This window comes from Ceratotherium simum, chromosome 5 (assembly GCF_057802395.1).
Source record: "Ceratotherium simum simum isolate JZ-2026a chromosome 5, ASM5780239v1, whole genome shotgun sequence".
Lineage (NCBI taxonomy): Eukaryota > Metazoa > Chordata > Mammalia > Perissodactyla > Rhinocerotidae > Ceratotherium > Ceratotherium simum.
The window spans coordinates 70,867,211-70,881,147 of record NC_141904.1 but is presented as its reverse complement, the minus strand read 5'-3'; the positions used below and the strand labels follow the sequence as shown (position 1 = coordinate 70,881,147).

The 13,937-nt window shown below is 41.6% G+C and overlaps 1 protein-coding gene across 1 annotated transcript in view; it reads left to right on the top strand.

The window, feature by feature from the left end:
• The window catches only part of RYBP (RING1 and YY1 binding protein), a 79,736-nt gene extending 68,546 nt beyond the window's left edge, over positions 1-11,190 (top strand). The window contains exons 3-5 of the mRNA XM_087431346.1: positions 6,373-6,549; positions 6,643-6,741; positions 7,163-11,190. Of these exons, the coding sequence (XP_087287472.1) occupies positions 6,373-6,549; positions 6,643-6,741; positions 7,163-7,415 (529 nt within the window). The 3' untranslated portion in view covers positions 7,416-11,190. The remainder of the gene's footprint in view (positions 1-6,372; positions 6,550-6,642; positions 6,742-7,162) is intronic.
• The last annotated feature ends 2,747 nt before the right edge of the window (positions 11,191-13,937 follow it).

Here is a 13,937-nt window from a genome sequence, read left to right as displayed (position 1 = left end):
TGGATTATCTCTGGTATTGAAAAGAATATAATGAGTCAGGAGTGGGTGGGTAAAATGAATAGAAAACAAGTTGTTCTTGTAGGACCTCTTTGCTCTACTAGTCCTCAAATCCAGGGGCCGTGAGTGTGGAGTGGACGGTGTTGTTGGGATAGACACACTCTGATGCACAACTTTTACATTACCTGAGAAGTCAATACAGGCATTACCCAGTTTAAAGATGGGTTGTATTCCACAAATGTATTTGCAATTTGATTGTTTACAATCAATTCGGATTGTAATTGATTGTAAACAATCAATTTACAATCAATCAATGGTTTATGACTTGGAATACATTATTGTATGAGGACTAGTCCAGACAAAGATCAGATTTATTAACCTCATTGTGGTTTTAACAAGGTACTTTTGCAAAGAAAAATTTTTACAGTTTACAAGCATTTTTACACATTTGGCCTACCCAGTTCCCTCAGGTTGGATTTGCTATTACTCCCATTTCATTTTTAAAATACTTTAGTCAGCAGGTGTTATTGATTAGCGGCTGTGCACAGAGTACTTTGCTGATATATATCTCTTTGGGGGCATCAGTAATACAAAAACTCAGTCATTGTTGGGTGGGGTAAAATCCATCCTAACCAGCCCAAAGCACATGTGTAGGATAACCTTCTGAGTGTAGGGACAGGAAAACTGGCTGTGTGAAGAAGGCTCCTTTTAATTACGGTGCCATGAAGTGATCTGTCATAAAGAATTGTGGGCTCCTGATGAAGTGAGCTAAACGGAAGAGCGTCCTCAGAGTTGTTAAACCCTTGAAGTTGCTAATTCTTCAACTAGCAGATTGCCAAGACAGGGAAGGGGTGGGGAGATGACAGGGTGATGTCCAAAGCACTCAAGGGCAGTGTAAGCTGACTTGCTGAAGATGTGTTTTTTAAGTTATGGAATACCTTTTTTTTAAAAAAAATTTTTTTAATGGATGAGTTGTCTGATTCCAGAGCCTTTGGGATATTTTAATTGAAAAGTGAAACACCAGATGGAATTCCATAAGTGGGCAACATGCAGAAATGATAGTTTCAGAAGAGCTGTACATAATCAAGGAAAGGTCACAGTTTGTTAGAGATTCCTCTTGCTCTTTGTTGACTGAACCACAAGAAGATGGCTTTGTCTTGTTGTTTGTTGTGGTAGCTGAGATGTAGAGAAGTACATGAGAAATGAGTGGTAAGATCTCGGTTCCCCTGAGTACACAAGTGGAAAAGAAGAAGGGGATATGGGGGAAATGTCTCTTTAAATAATATGGTTTGCCTGTATTCCCCAAAAGTGGCATGAATACACATATCAAAACAATCCAGAAAGATACCTCATTTTCTGCTCTCATTTGTGTTCATTCATTCATGTATGCTTGAACTCTGTAATTTTTCCTTTTCAAAAATGAAGGATGTCCCTAGATAAAGATTTGCTTCATTTTTTTATGGAGTGGACTCTTCTGAAATATTAGCTGTTTAAATGCAAATAAATAGGTGTGTTTTCCTGATGATGTCTATTACTGAAATTGTCACAGCAGATTTTTGTTTGTAAACTCCATTGAAATAGCAGTGGTAAATCTGTAAAATAATTTTAAGAAGACAGATTTTTTTTTCCCCGTAAAAAAATATAGTCTTGGGGCCGGCCCGGTGGTTTAGCAGTTAAGTGCACGCGCTCCGCTGCTGGCGGCCCGGGTTCGGATCCCGGGCGTGCACCCACATACCGCTTCTCCGGCCATGCTGAGGCCGCGTCCCACGTACAGCAACTAGAAGGACGTGCAGCTATGACATACAACTATCTACTGGGGCTTTGGGGGGAAAAAAATAAGTAAAATCTTTAAAAAAAAAATATATATATATATATAGTCTTGAAGAAGATACCAAAAACTTGTTTGGTGCCCAGCTTCCTCATAAAGGAAACCAGGCCCCCTGTTTACTGTATATCATTTCTGGTCAAATAGGGTTTTTGTTGTTGGTGGTGTGGTTGATTGGCTTTAATTTGATGCTTAGACACCAAAAGCTATAAGCTATGTGCTTTAGGGCCGGCCCCGTGGCTTAGCGGTTAAGTGCGCGCGCTCCGCTACTGGCAGCCCGGGTTCAGATCCCGGGCGCGCACCGACGCACCACTTCTCCGGCCATGCTGAGGCCGCGTCCCACATACAGCAATTAGAAGGATGTGCAGCGGTGACATACCACTATCTACTGGGGCTCTGGGGAGAAAAAGGGGGGAAAAAAAGGAGGAGGATTGACAATAGATGTTAACTCAGAGCCGGTCTTCCTCAGCAAAAAGAGGAGGATTGGCATGGATGTTAGCTCAGGGCTGATCTTCCTCACACACACACACAAAAAAAATCCTAGCTCAGCCACTTGACTGTAAACCTTGGACACGTTTCTGAATCTTGTTGCTCCTCAATCTTTTTAATTTGTAAAATGGAGACAGTTCCTCCTCTAGAGGATGTTGTGCTTTGTAAATCTAGCTTCCTGGTGTGCCTGTCCTGTCTGTGATGGTTGTGAAATGGTTCTGCCTCTCCTGCTTCAGGTGCAATTTGTAGTGTCTAATCTGGAGAACTTAGCACGGCCTCACAGGAGTGAGGTGCGTGTAGCTCTCTTAATGGAGTTTGGACATGCCCATTCTTTCACATGCAGTCAGAGCATATTACCCTAGAAATAAGGAGGGGAGAGATGGCAAGAGCTGCCTGAAAAGTTCTGACAGGGTGGCACCTTTACTTCTGAAGTCTCACACGGGTGGCCCTTCTAGTTTTCTTTACCTTCCCTTTCCAAAAGGTTTACACTGCTCTTTGAACCACTAAGTATTGGTATGCACTTTGTTCATAAACATTGTACCTCTTCAAAATTAGTTCTCTCGGCTACCTCATCCCTCCTTTCCTGACCCTAAAAGTACTGTGGGACTTGTTGGGGGAACTAGTTTGAAAAAGCAGCTATGAGAATTAAAGTAATAAATGCTCTTCTGTTGTTGAGGGTTTTTTGTGAGGAAGGGGCAAGTGATGACTGAAGAGTTAGCTTGTTACATACGACATATATATGACATTTTGAACACAGCAATACTTTCAAAACAACACAGGTGGTTTTAGGAGACACCCCATATTTCTTAGTAATAATCAGATCTCAGTTAGCCTTGCTCCTTTTCATTTGTGAAATTTTGGTTTGGTTGATTAGAGAGGAACACTTCACCATTCTAGTCCAACATTCATTTTCTTAGGAGCAAGTGAGAACGTTCACGTGGTTGTGCACACATGCTACATATTAGGAGTTACAGCTGAATTTTACCTTTTGTACGTGTAGATTTTGTCCTGTAGGTACTGGATTGTGGTGCGTGTGCTGAAGAACAATTCTGAGAGTGTATCTGCTCAGGTGTTATAGAATGATCGCCAGTGGCAGAAACATGCACATGGGCCCCTCACCCGTCGTCCACGGTATGTGCATAGCCCTGGCAAGCTGGCCTTGTTAGGGGATAATCCATTCTGGATAAGCATGATATCTGGGTAGTTGAGAGCTTCTTGAAGGCACACCACACTCATGCTAATAAGGGCAGTTTTTGAGACACAAGTAACTTCTTTTCTCTCTGCTCATCATTAGCTCTCTTTTCTTCTGTTAGTGCCTGCTACTCACCAAACCAGGCACCACTCTAACGTCCATGGCTTCTGAATCTCTTCTCTGATTTCTCATTTCCAGATTCTGCCCACAACTCCCTTTTACCTAGCATCCCACTCCTGCCTCAGAAGCAAGTGTCCCCATTTCTTTTCCAGGTCTTTTCTTGATTGTATTCTTTCTCTCCTTTACCCCCTCAGCTAACCCCTTTCTCTTGCCTGCCTTTGGTCTTTCTCCCTCTTTTAATGTACAACATGATCTAAGTCTCCGTTTCCTATAGAAATCTCCTCAAACCCTGCCTTTACCTCAGCACCACAATTCTCAAAGAAGGGTTCCTGTTTCCCGCCTCTGTGTTCCTCTGACAGCCTTTAGTCCCTTAATCTTTGCAGTCCTGATCCCATGTGGCTTGTTCTCCTAAAAGTCAAGAGTGACCCTCCTGATCACCAAAAGCTTGGGCCTTCTCAGTCCTCATCCGACTTTCTTTCTCTGCACTGTATGTTTATTCTTTATTCACGCAGTAGATAATTTTATTGAGTACCTGGCACTGTGCTGAATGCCATGGTGACAAAGATGATCAAGATGTGGTCTTGCCATCGCAGAGTATACAGTTGATTGGCAGTTACAGTGCAGCGTGGTCATAGGACTTTGTAGGGTGTCTAAGAGTGAGACGGGCACCTCGAACTCAGATTGGGTGAGCGTGGTGATTAGGCTGGGAGTTGTCTGGGGACAGCCGTCTGGTTTACCTTTGATTCTCTCTCTGTGAAGGTACTCTTAGACTGGTCTCCAGGTGTCCTCTCTTGTTCTTGTGTCAGATTTCTCTGGAATAAAGCACACATACTGGCCTAATTGAAATTCTCCCTCAAGGTATAGTTTCTCATAAAGGTTTAATGGTTTATTCACAGTATTAACTCTGGCTGAGTTATTTCACTGTGACACCTGAATATTGGTTAGTGTAAGGCAGTTTGTTTTAACTGATTTAAACTGCTTGGTAATCCCTGTGGACAGGTGATCTGTTTGTGTCCCCAGTGAGTGCTTGTGAAATGTTTTGTAGTGGTGATTATCTTCTTTGTAAGTATTAACACCGTCATACTTCCTCTTTGAAGGAGTAGAATGTGTTAGAATGGCTGCTGCTGCCTTTGTCAGAACCTGTGAAAAGAGAAAGTTACCTTTCACATGGGGTCCTGTGTGTGTTTGGGGGTGGAGGGCTTAGAAATAAGTACATTCCTCCCTTTTGCTGGGGGTACTTCACACCTGTGTTCAAATCCCTTACTCAGTGACAAGTGAGGCCACTTGTGATCCAGGCTGAGGTGTACCTATGACTGGGTTTCATGGTGTGCCACCCCTTGACCAAGGCCTGTGTTGCCAAAGGCCAATAGGAAACTTGCTCTGAGACTGCACCTTTGTTGGTATGTTTTCTGGCAAATCCACACTACCACTGAACCAGTACTGAAACACTGAAAACAAACCCAGTGCCTGCCCCTTCAGGCTCACCATGATGAAGTCCTGGAGTAAGCCTCTGTCTCCTCATCCTGCATCCCTTCTCAGCCACATCTCACCCGCTCTCAAGAGGGGCTCCAGTAACCATTAACCATGCTTAACTTTGGGGTCAGCATGTCATGTATCTAGCAACTCACTTTTTGTTTTTCTTGGAAAGAATGGCAGAATTATTGAAGAAGGAAGCTTTGTTTTGTTTTTCCTAGATTTGTTTTTTATTTTTTCCAGTCCTCCACCACTGGCTCTCCCAGTGATGAGCCAGACCTAGCCTGTCCAGTTGTTTTTCTCCAGCCAGCGCCTTCATCCTGGGGAATGGAGAGGGTGCTGTAGGATCTGAAGGTCATCATTGCATTGTGGCAGCCGGTTGTTTTCTCCTCCTGAATGACCCATTTGGTTATTTGTTTCCTACTTTGAACTTGGAAAGTTTATTATATTGTAAATGTTGATCTAGATGGGAATGTCTTTGAAAATTAATATTGCATAGAAATAATGCATAGGCTTTCCTTTCTCCCTTTCCTGTTTGGGCCTGAATGGTCATGCATTGTGAAAAGTGTTTGGCACCACTTAGAATTTGTAGACAATAGTGTTAAGAGCCAGTGTCAGTTGGAGATTGGCGCGGACATAATGGTTGATGGCACAATGAATGTATCGCTTGTCTGTGATTTTTTTTAATAGTGATTTTCAGTCTTCAAGCCCTTGGAAGCTAGTATGAACCACAGTTACCTTTTATTGCTCTGTATGTGTTGTCCGTGCCAATCACAGAGCTACAGGGGAGCAGACCAAGTCGGAATAATTAGATTGAGGAGTGAATGCCACACTTCTAATTTCATTCTCTTTTCAAGGGATTACCAGTGTCCATTTAATAAAATGAGATTAACCCTCTGCAGCAGGAGTATGTGAAAGCTGTCAGTCAGTATAATCTTGACAGCTCCAAAGAAGTGGAATTCTCAGCACTCTTAGAAACAATGTCCTGTCTTATTGGCTGAAAGACTTTTTTACTGCAGAGATGTGTATGTTTGTGTGAGTACACGTGTATATGTCATTAAAGGTAGCTGTACAGAAAGTGGATTTGAAAGAGGAAAAAGTTTTATGGGTGTATCCGTACTACATAGAAATAATAATGTAGAAATAACACCATATAATTTAGTTTTGAGTTGCCAGATAGCAGTAATAAAATACCTAAGAAATTATGAGACCAAAATAAAAAAATGAGAGATATTTATAGAGCAAATAATGATGTGTCTTTTCTTGAATGTTTTAGAAAACCTCGGATCAATTCTCAGCTGGTAGCACAACAAGTGGCACAACAGTATGCCACTCCACCACCCCCTAAAAAGGAAAAGAAGGAGAGAGTTGAAAAGCAAGACAAAGAGAAACCTGAGAAAGATAAGGAAATCAGTCCTAGTGTTACCAAGAAAAATACCAACAAGAAAACAAAGTGAGTTCCTGGATGACTCAGTACAGTATATTATTTTGCAGGTGAATCAAAGATATCTTTTAAGTGCCTCTTTTTGTATCCCCCCACTTTTAGACCAAAGTCTGATATTCTGAAAGATCCTCCTAGTGAAGCAAACAGTATACAGTCTGCAAATGCTACAACCAAGACCAGTGAAACAAATCACACCTCAAGGTATTTGAGACTCGAATGAAAGACTGGATTGCTGCTCTGATGTACTTAGTTGTAATCAAGAACCCAAGGTGGTTTTGTGCCTGTGGGTTTGTAGGCTAAGGGGTGAAGTGAAGAGCTAGGTGTGGGATTGTTAACATTTAAAATATATGTGTATATATGTATGAGCTACGTTTATATCACTGCGGCCAGAACAGGAGAGAGAGAGAAATTGATAATAATTTTGCAGTGTTCCAAAGCTTTGCTAACTGATGATGGTTTTTTATTATTGCTGAGGTTAATCAGATTTTGTAGTAAGCTTTGGTATGTGGGGTGGCAGTCTAGATTCGTTGTCACAGTGTCACGAAGTCTGTGTGTGTATTGATGACGTTCTGCCAGAAGTCATTGTTAATCCATAGCTTATTTGATTGGCTGTTCCCTTCAGGCCCCGGCTGAAAAACGTGGACAGGAGCACCGCACAGCAGTTGGCAGTAACTGTGGGCAACGTCACCGTCATTATCACAGACTTTAAGGAAAAGACTCGCTCCTCCTCGACATCCTCATCCACAGTGACCTCCAGTGCAGGGTCAGAACAGCAGAACCAGAGCAGCTCGGGGTCGGAGAGCACAGACAAGGGCTCCTCCCGGTCCTCCACGCCAAAGGGCGACATGTCAGCAGTAAATGATGAATCTTTCTGAAATTGCACATGGAATTGTGAAAACTATGAATCAGGGTATGAAATTCAAATCCTCCACCTGCCCATGCTGCTTGCACCCCTGGAGAATCTTCTGTGGACATCGACCTCTTAGTGATGCTGCCAGGATAATTTCTGCTTGCCATGGGCATCTGGCCACCAAGGAATTTCGCACCCTGACGATTACTCTTGACACTTTTATGTATTCCATTGTTTTATATGATTTTCCTAACAATCATTTATAATTGGATGTGCTCCTGAATCTACTTTTTATAAAAAAAAAAAAAATCTGCTGTGCACAATTTTCCATGTACATTACAACTGGTTTTTTGTTTTTGTTTTGTTGGGGGGTGGCCTGGGAGGGGGAGGGAACTTTTATTTATTGTGTTCACAAACTCCATCCTTTCAGCATATCCTTTTAAGTTTAGTTCTTTCTTCCAGTTATACTATGTACTATCAGTTTTGATATAACTATATATATATAAATATAAAATTATATATAAAGGGTTATTTGAAACCAATCCATGGCAACGCTGGTGCTTGATACACTGTGAAGTGAATACAACATTGAACAGTTACAGATCTGGGACAGTCCCTTCTATGAAAGTGCTGAAATTAAATTAAAATCAGTCTTACATGAAGTATGTTCCAACTCATGTGGGACTTGACTTTCTCATCTGTCTAAAGAGTACTGGACGATATAAAAATATATATTTTTTAAAACAATGTGATCTCAAATTTAAAGACTGCTCCAGATAGCCTGCATTTGCAATGGAATAAACTGACAAATCACAAGTGGTTTAGTTGGGAGGGCTTTGAATATTCATAACAACTCAACTAGCTCCAGAATGCCAAGTATTCGTGTAAATTACGGTTACATGTTAACATTGCTGTTCTTACGTAAGCACTCATGAAAATATGGTATTCTGCAACTTGAATTCCATCCATTTTCCAGACCTCTACTCATGTCTGAGGTAAATCTACAAATTGTCTTAGTTTTAGGGTTAAAACCATCTAAATTGTATTTTTGGTCCGTACAAGAAGCAAATCCCTGTTTCCACTTTGCACGTGACATTGCAGTGGTAGTTTTTGTAATTGAAATTTGTTTGCCTCGTTTCCCTTACCACACCAGTTCAGTTGTGAGAATTCTTTTTCTCTCTTAAAATCTACTCTTGTTTGCTTCACTGAACCAAGGTTATCAACCACACATCCACTCCCCATGTGGAGCTCTTCACTGTTTGGAGACATTTCTCAATTCCATGCTGTGGGAAGGAACTCCTGTGAATGGTTGAAGCCTGGGCAGCCAGAGGGGCAGGAAGAGCATACTTCCTGTGAGCGAGTGTGATCTTTTTCTTCCTCAACGTAAAGATAGCTTGAGTAAATTCACTTTTAAAATTTCTTTTCATTCTTTTTTTTTTTTTTTTTTTTCACTGTCTTGCAAAAAACAAGAAAAAAACAAAGCCCACTAATTTGATTCCACCCCTCATTTTTAAAATGCTTGTTTTGTGTTGCTTTGTTTGGATTTAGGGTCTCTCTTATGTTTGACTCTTAAACATTCACATCGGCAGAATCCATAGACTTCAGAGGCATTTCATAGAAGCCTGGGAACTTGGTGTTACCTTCCTTTATTTGATCATACTTGAGGGACTCACGGGAGGGCAGCCAATTTGTAATGAAGCACCACATTTTGGTGTGAAAAACCTGGTTTGCTTAAGAATAGAAGTAACTTCTGTCTGTGGAGGCAACGAGTAAAAAGAAAAAATTAACAGCTTGATTTGAGTAGCCAACAGGAAAGGTTCCTTTCACATTTACATTAAAACTATTCTGTAGTCACCAATGTACCATAATTTAAATTCTGTTCTTAAAGGTATAGATTATAAAGCAGTGCCATTTGTTGCTGTGGCCCTATTCTCAAATGCATGGACAATGTTCCCCTCTTTTTAAAATAGTGCTTGTATCTGGGATGCAAGCTATGCTTATCTTTTTGAATACATTTGTAAAGTATTTATTAACAAACCAAAGGAAATAAGATGCTTTCTATAAGCATCAGAATATATAATACATAGTGATTTGACTATGAATTTTAAATCCACATTTTAATATTAGTGGGGTATTGCAAAGACATTCCTTCTAAAGTTTTAATATTCCTTTTATTAAGGGTCTCAGGGAGGGTAAATTAGCCAGCCATATTTATTTTCCAGAGATATAAGGGATTGCTAAGTTTTTTAATTAACTTTTTAAGAAAATTTAAATGCCACCAAACTCACGTGGGTTGCACTGCTTTTTGAACCAATAAGTGATGGTATGCACTTTGTTCAGAAACACTGTACTTTTTCCAAATTTGTTTCATGTAAAGTGATTGGACCCCTAGATTAGTGGAAAAAGCTGATTAACCAGCTACTCATAGGCTGCTAATTAATTCATTGCCAATGTCTTGGTTTTTCAGTTTTGCCTCCGTGATAAATTAAAGCATAAAGAATGGGGAGGGGTGAAGGAAGGGAGAATTGCTTTAGAACAGGAGAGATGAAATTGCCCGTTTGATGGAAACTGCAGCTAACACAGGGGACTTCTCTCAGCAGTGAGCCGTTCATGGGCCAGTCCTTGAGCTGCTGTTGTGTATTCTGTTGAGGTAGTGAGGTGGTAGGTACTTTAGACTCTTAATTTCTGAAATTGATGACATCCCTCAGGCATGCATTCTGGAAATGGAATTCCTGTAACTTTCTGCATTTGCAGTCTGCCCTACAATTAGTAGGCAGCACGTAAAAACACTAGTGTAGATTATAAAGATATATGTTAAAAGAGGACCAGAAATACTTGGTATTCAGTGGCACAGTAAGCAGGTTATAAAAACAATACAAAAAAACAAAAGCACAGTGTTAACGCTTGCAAGTTTCCATTTGTTTTAATACCACACGATCTTTCACACTCGTGCGTGCGCACACACAGAGCTTACCTGACTTGCTCTGCTTGAGTCATGCAGTTAAAAAAAAAAAAGACATCTTGACACCCACAAAATATTTTAATCAAAACCTTTCAGTTTCAATCTGGATATTTAAAAACATTGGCAGAAGCTTTTGTGAGTTTAGCTAAGATGTTTCACCTGCCTTATCAAGACCATTCTCAGTCTACTTTTTTAAGCTACCATATCTTAAATTATTGAAAATTTATTAATTGCTGAATATATAATAACCTTTGCTTGTATGTAACCGAAAATGGTTTAAGAGCCAACATTTAGAGTATGACAATGGAGCTGAACAGTTTTTAATGCGCAAGCAGTTCTGTTCTTGTGTATGACTTGTAACCTTAATTTACTGTGTAAAGATGGTTACATTATTTCCTTAGCTTTGTTTGTTGGAGACAAATAGAGAATGCTTGTTAAGTATGTCAAAACATAATCTTGTGAATTTTTGTTAATGTATTATACGAGCTATATTTTTCATTTGCCCAGAAAGACAGCTTGTATAACGCTTTTGGAAGTTTCTGCTCTGTAATGTCTTTAGAGCTGACAGTCTGTTAGGTTTGTTTTTTTCTTCATGCTAAAGTGTCAGTTGGTGGTTTTGTGAACTGGTCAGAAATTCACAGGTCTTAAATGTTTTGGGGAAATTTATATTGGACACTGCTCTTTGTCTAGCAAATAAAAGATGTTAATATATTCCTGTTACTGGCATGTGCACGACTATGTTATTAGAAAGCCACTTTATCATTTTCCTGCTTTAAATAGAAATGTCTATTTATGAATTCTGCTTGTAGTTTTTTCACAAATAAAATAGTAAAATTTACATTGAAATCTTTATTTTTGTGTGTGTAGATTTTAGCCCTTAGGAAAATTACTTGTTGTACTCAGGTTTTTAACTGTGGAATATTTCCAATGTCGATAGGAGGCTAAGTACTTGAGTTGTTGGATCAGAAGCTGAAGTTGATTTGCGTGTCTCAGTACATGTCTCAGAGCTGCAGCAGGAAATATAATTGAACAAAAGAATGGCCGAATTTTGGAAGAAAATGAGCTAATGTCTCTAAGTGCATCCTTTGAGATAGGTTGCAATGATTTAAAGAAGGAAATGGAGATGATGGCTAACAGTAGTTAATTCATTGTAGGACTGAAAACCGTCAAAAGACAACCCGTTTTTGGCCAAGTGCAGTTAGGTAAATTGTGGTTCGCATGTAAATGAAATGCAGTGTCAAACCTAAAAGCCACACAAGCAAAGTTGGCTTATTGCCTGATTGCCATAGCAGTCACTATGACCTTCCAAAGAATATATAGAAAGCACTTAAAACATCAAGATCCATCCCCGATGACTCTTCTTTGTCCTGGATCTCCACTTGAGCTAGTACTGAAGAGAGTATGAATGGTACAGGACCATAATTTGAAAATGGGTTTGTCCTGGTGAAAGAAAACTTGGCAAACTCTATTCTCCTTTGTCTTTGCTTTCCAATACCGAGTCATAACCTAAGCCTGGCTTCTCAGAAGTCTTGGAAAGGATCTGGAAGGGTTGAAGGGCAGGGTTCAGATGGTGGCTCTGATGTTTCCTAGGGGTGATTGTGGATGCACATAGGCCATCGGCTGTGACTCCCGCCCCTCAGCTTTCTTTGGTACCTGAGGAGTCCCTTATGAGGGTCCCCACTGCTGGTGGCACTGGTACCATCCTTTGGGGAGGATGGAAGCTGCCTCCCACACTAGATATAGACATGCAGCAAGAGGTGGCCCCTGCAGTGAAGTTAAAAGGATGTCTTTAAGGAAGAGTGTGATTCTTTGGAGTTGTGAAGATGAGAAAGGAGGTGAAGGCTAAACCCCAGCATTGACACCACATGTCAAGACCCTGTATTGAGGAATAGCGTGGCTAGAGTATGGTAAGAAGCTCTTGCTGAAATGATCTTGGTCAAGGGTGGAATGATGTTTTAAACTGGAAAGTGCCCAGGCTTATTCATAGTCCTGTGAGGTGGAAACCAGCCAGCCTCTGCCTGGGGCAGGGAAGAGAAGATTAGGGATGTTGGGGAGGCCGTTGGTCTGTCTCATCCCTGACCTCCCGGAAGCTCTGAAGAGCTCCTCTGAAACCTTAAAATCATAGCAAGGAAAGGTTCAGAGCCATCCTTGTGTTAGGATTAAAAACTCTTGATCAAGGTCTTGTTTGCTAATCATCAAAAGAAGCCAGGGTCTAAACTGCCCTTATTGGCGTTTGTCAGGAACGTACTATCTACCAGCAGCCTGGGCTCTGTTAAGTGCAATAGAAATGGACTTCTGAATACTGCAGGGAAGGCTCCGATTTTTCTAGAAAAGATCATAGGACATGTCTGGAAAGATGGGGAGGGCTTGGGACTGGGAAGACCCTTGAGTCAAAGTAGATATCCAGGTGTTCTGTTCTGCCTGCTAAGCCTGCCTTCTCTCCAGGTATTATCCACGAGGCTGGGGGTGGGTACTCGGGTACTTGCTGTAAGGCATCCAGTGACTAGGCATTTCTTTTTTTTTTTTTTTTTTTTTGTGAGGAAGATCAGCCCTGAGCTAACATCCGTGCTAATCCTCCTCTTGTTGCTGAGGAAGACCGGCTCTGAGCTAACATCTATTGCCAATCCTCCTCCTTTTTTTTTTTTTTTTTTTTTTCCCCAAAGCCCCAGTAGATAGTTGTATGTCATAGTTGCACATCCTTCCAGTTGCTGCATGTGGGACGCGGCCTCAGCATGGCCGGAGAAGCAGTGTGTTGGTGCACGCCCGGGATCCGAACCCAGGCCGCCAGTAGCGGAGAGCGAGCACTTAACTGCTAAGCCACAGGGCCGGCCCATGACTAGGCATTTCTGTAGTCCGTTATGTGTCCAGAGCTGTGCTAAAAAACTGTGAATGGGGATGAGTGTGTGAGGAGAGCATGGGCTGAAATTGGCCCACTTCAGCAGGTGCTTTTGACCTAGACCTGGCAAATAGGTGACACCATTCACAACTGTTCTTTCCGCCTCAAGCTTGTGCCAGACATCACTAATCAATCACTACTCTTTCAGCTGAATTCAGACTCCTTGACACAGCTCTACAGGAATCACAACCCCATGTTCCTGTGAGGTAAAACACACTGACCATTCCTGGCCTGGACAAAAGCCACCCAAAGCAATTGGGGAACACTACAAGGCAGTTTTTAATCAACTCTTCAGTTGTGGGGCACTCCCATAGGAATTCCAAGAGGAAGGCCGGCTGAGAGGCTTGGAGGAATCAGGAAAGAAGAGTTAATATCCAACACCCAACTCTTCAAAAGGCTCAGCTCCCTGTTCAGCACGGGACCAGAGGAGCAGGCCAGTGTGGAGCGCTGCAGCTTTAAATGCCAGCAGCACAGGCCTGCCAGCCATGATGGGTGTTGCCATGTAGGCCAGACGGGGACCTGCCCAGGCCGTTGCACCGGTTCTGTCACCCTCAGGGACTCTCAAATAACAGGGCAGAACACCAAACGGATGTGATTCTTGGAAACAACAGGATACACCTTTGGAGTCAGAAATGGGCGAGACTCCCACCTCCACCTGACTGGGTGACCTTGGGCCGGTCAGCCTCCCT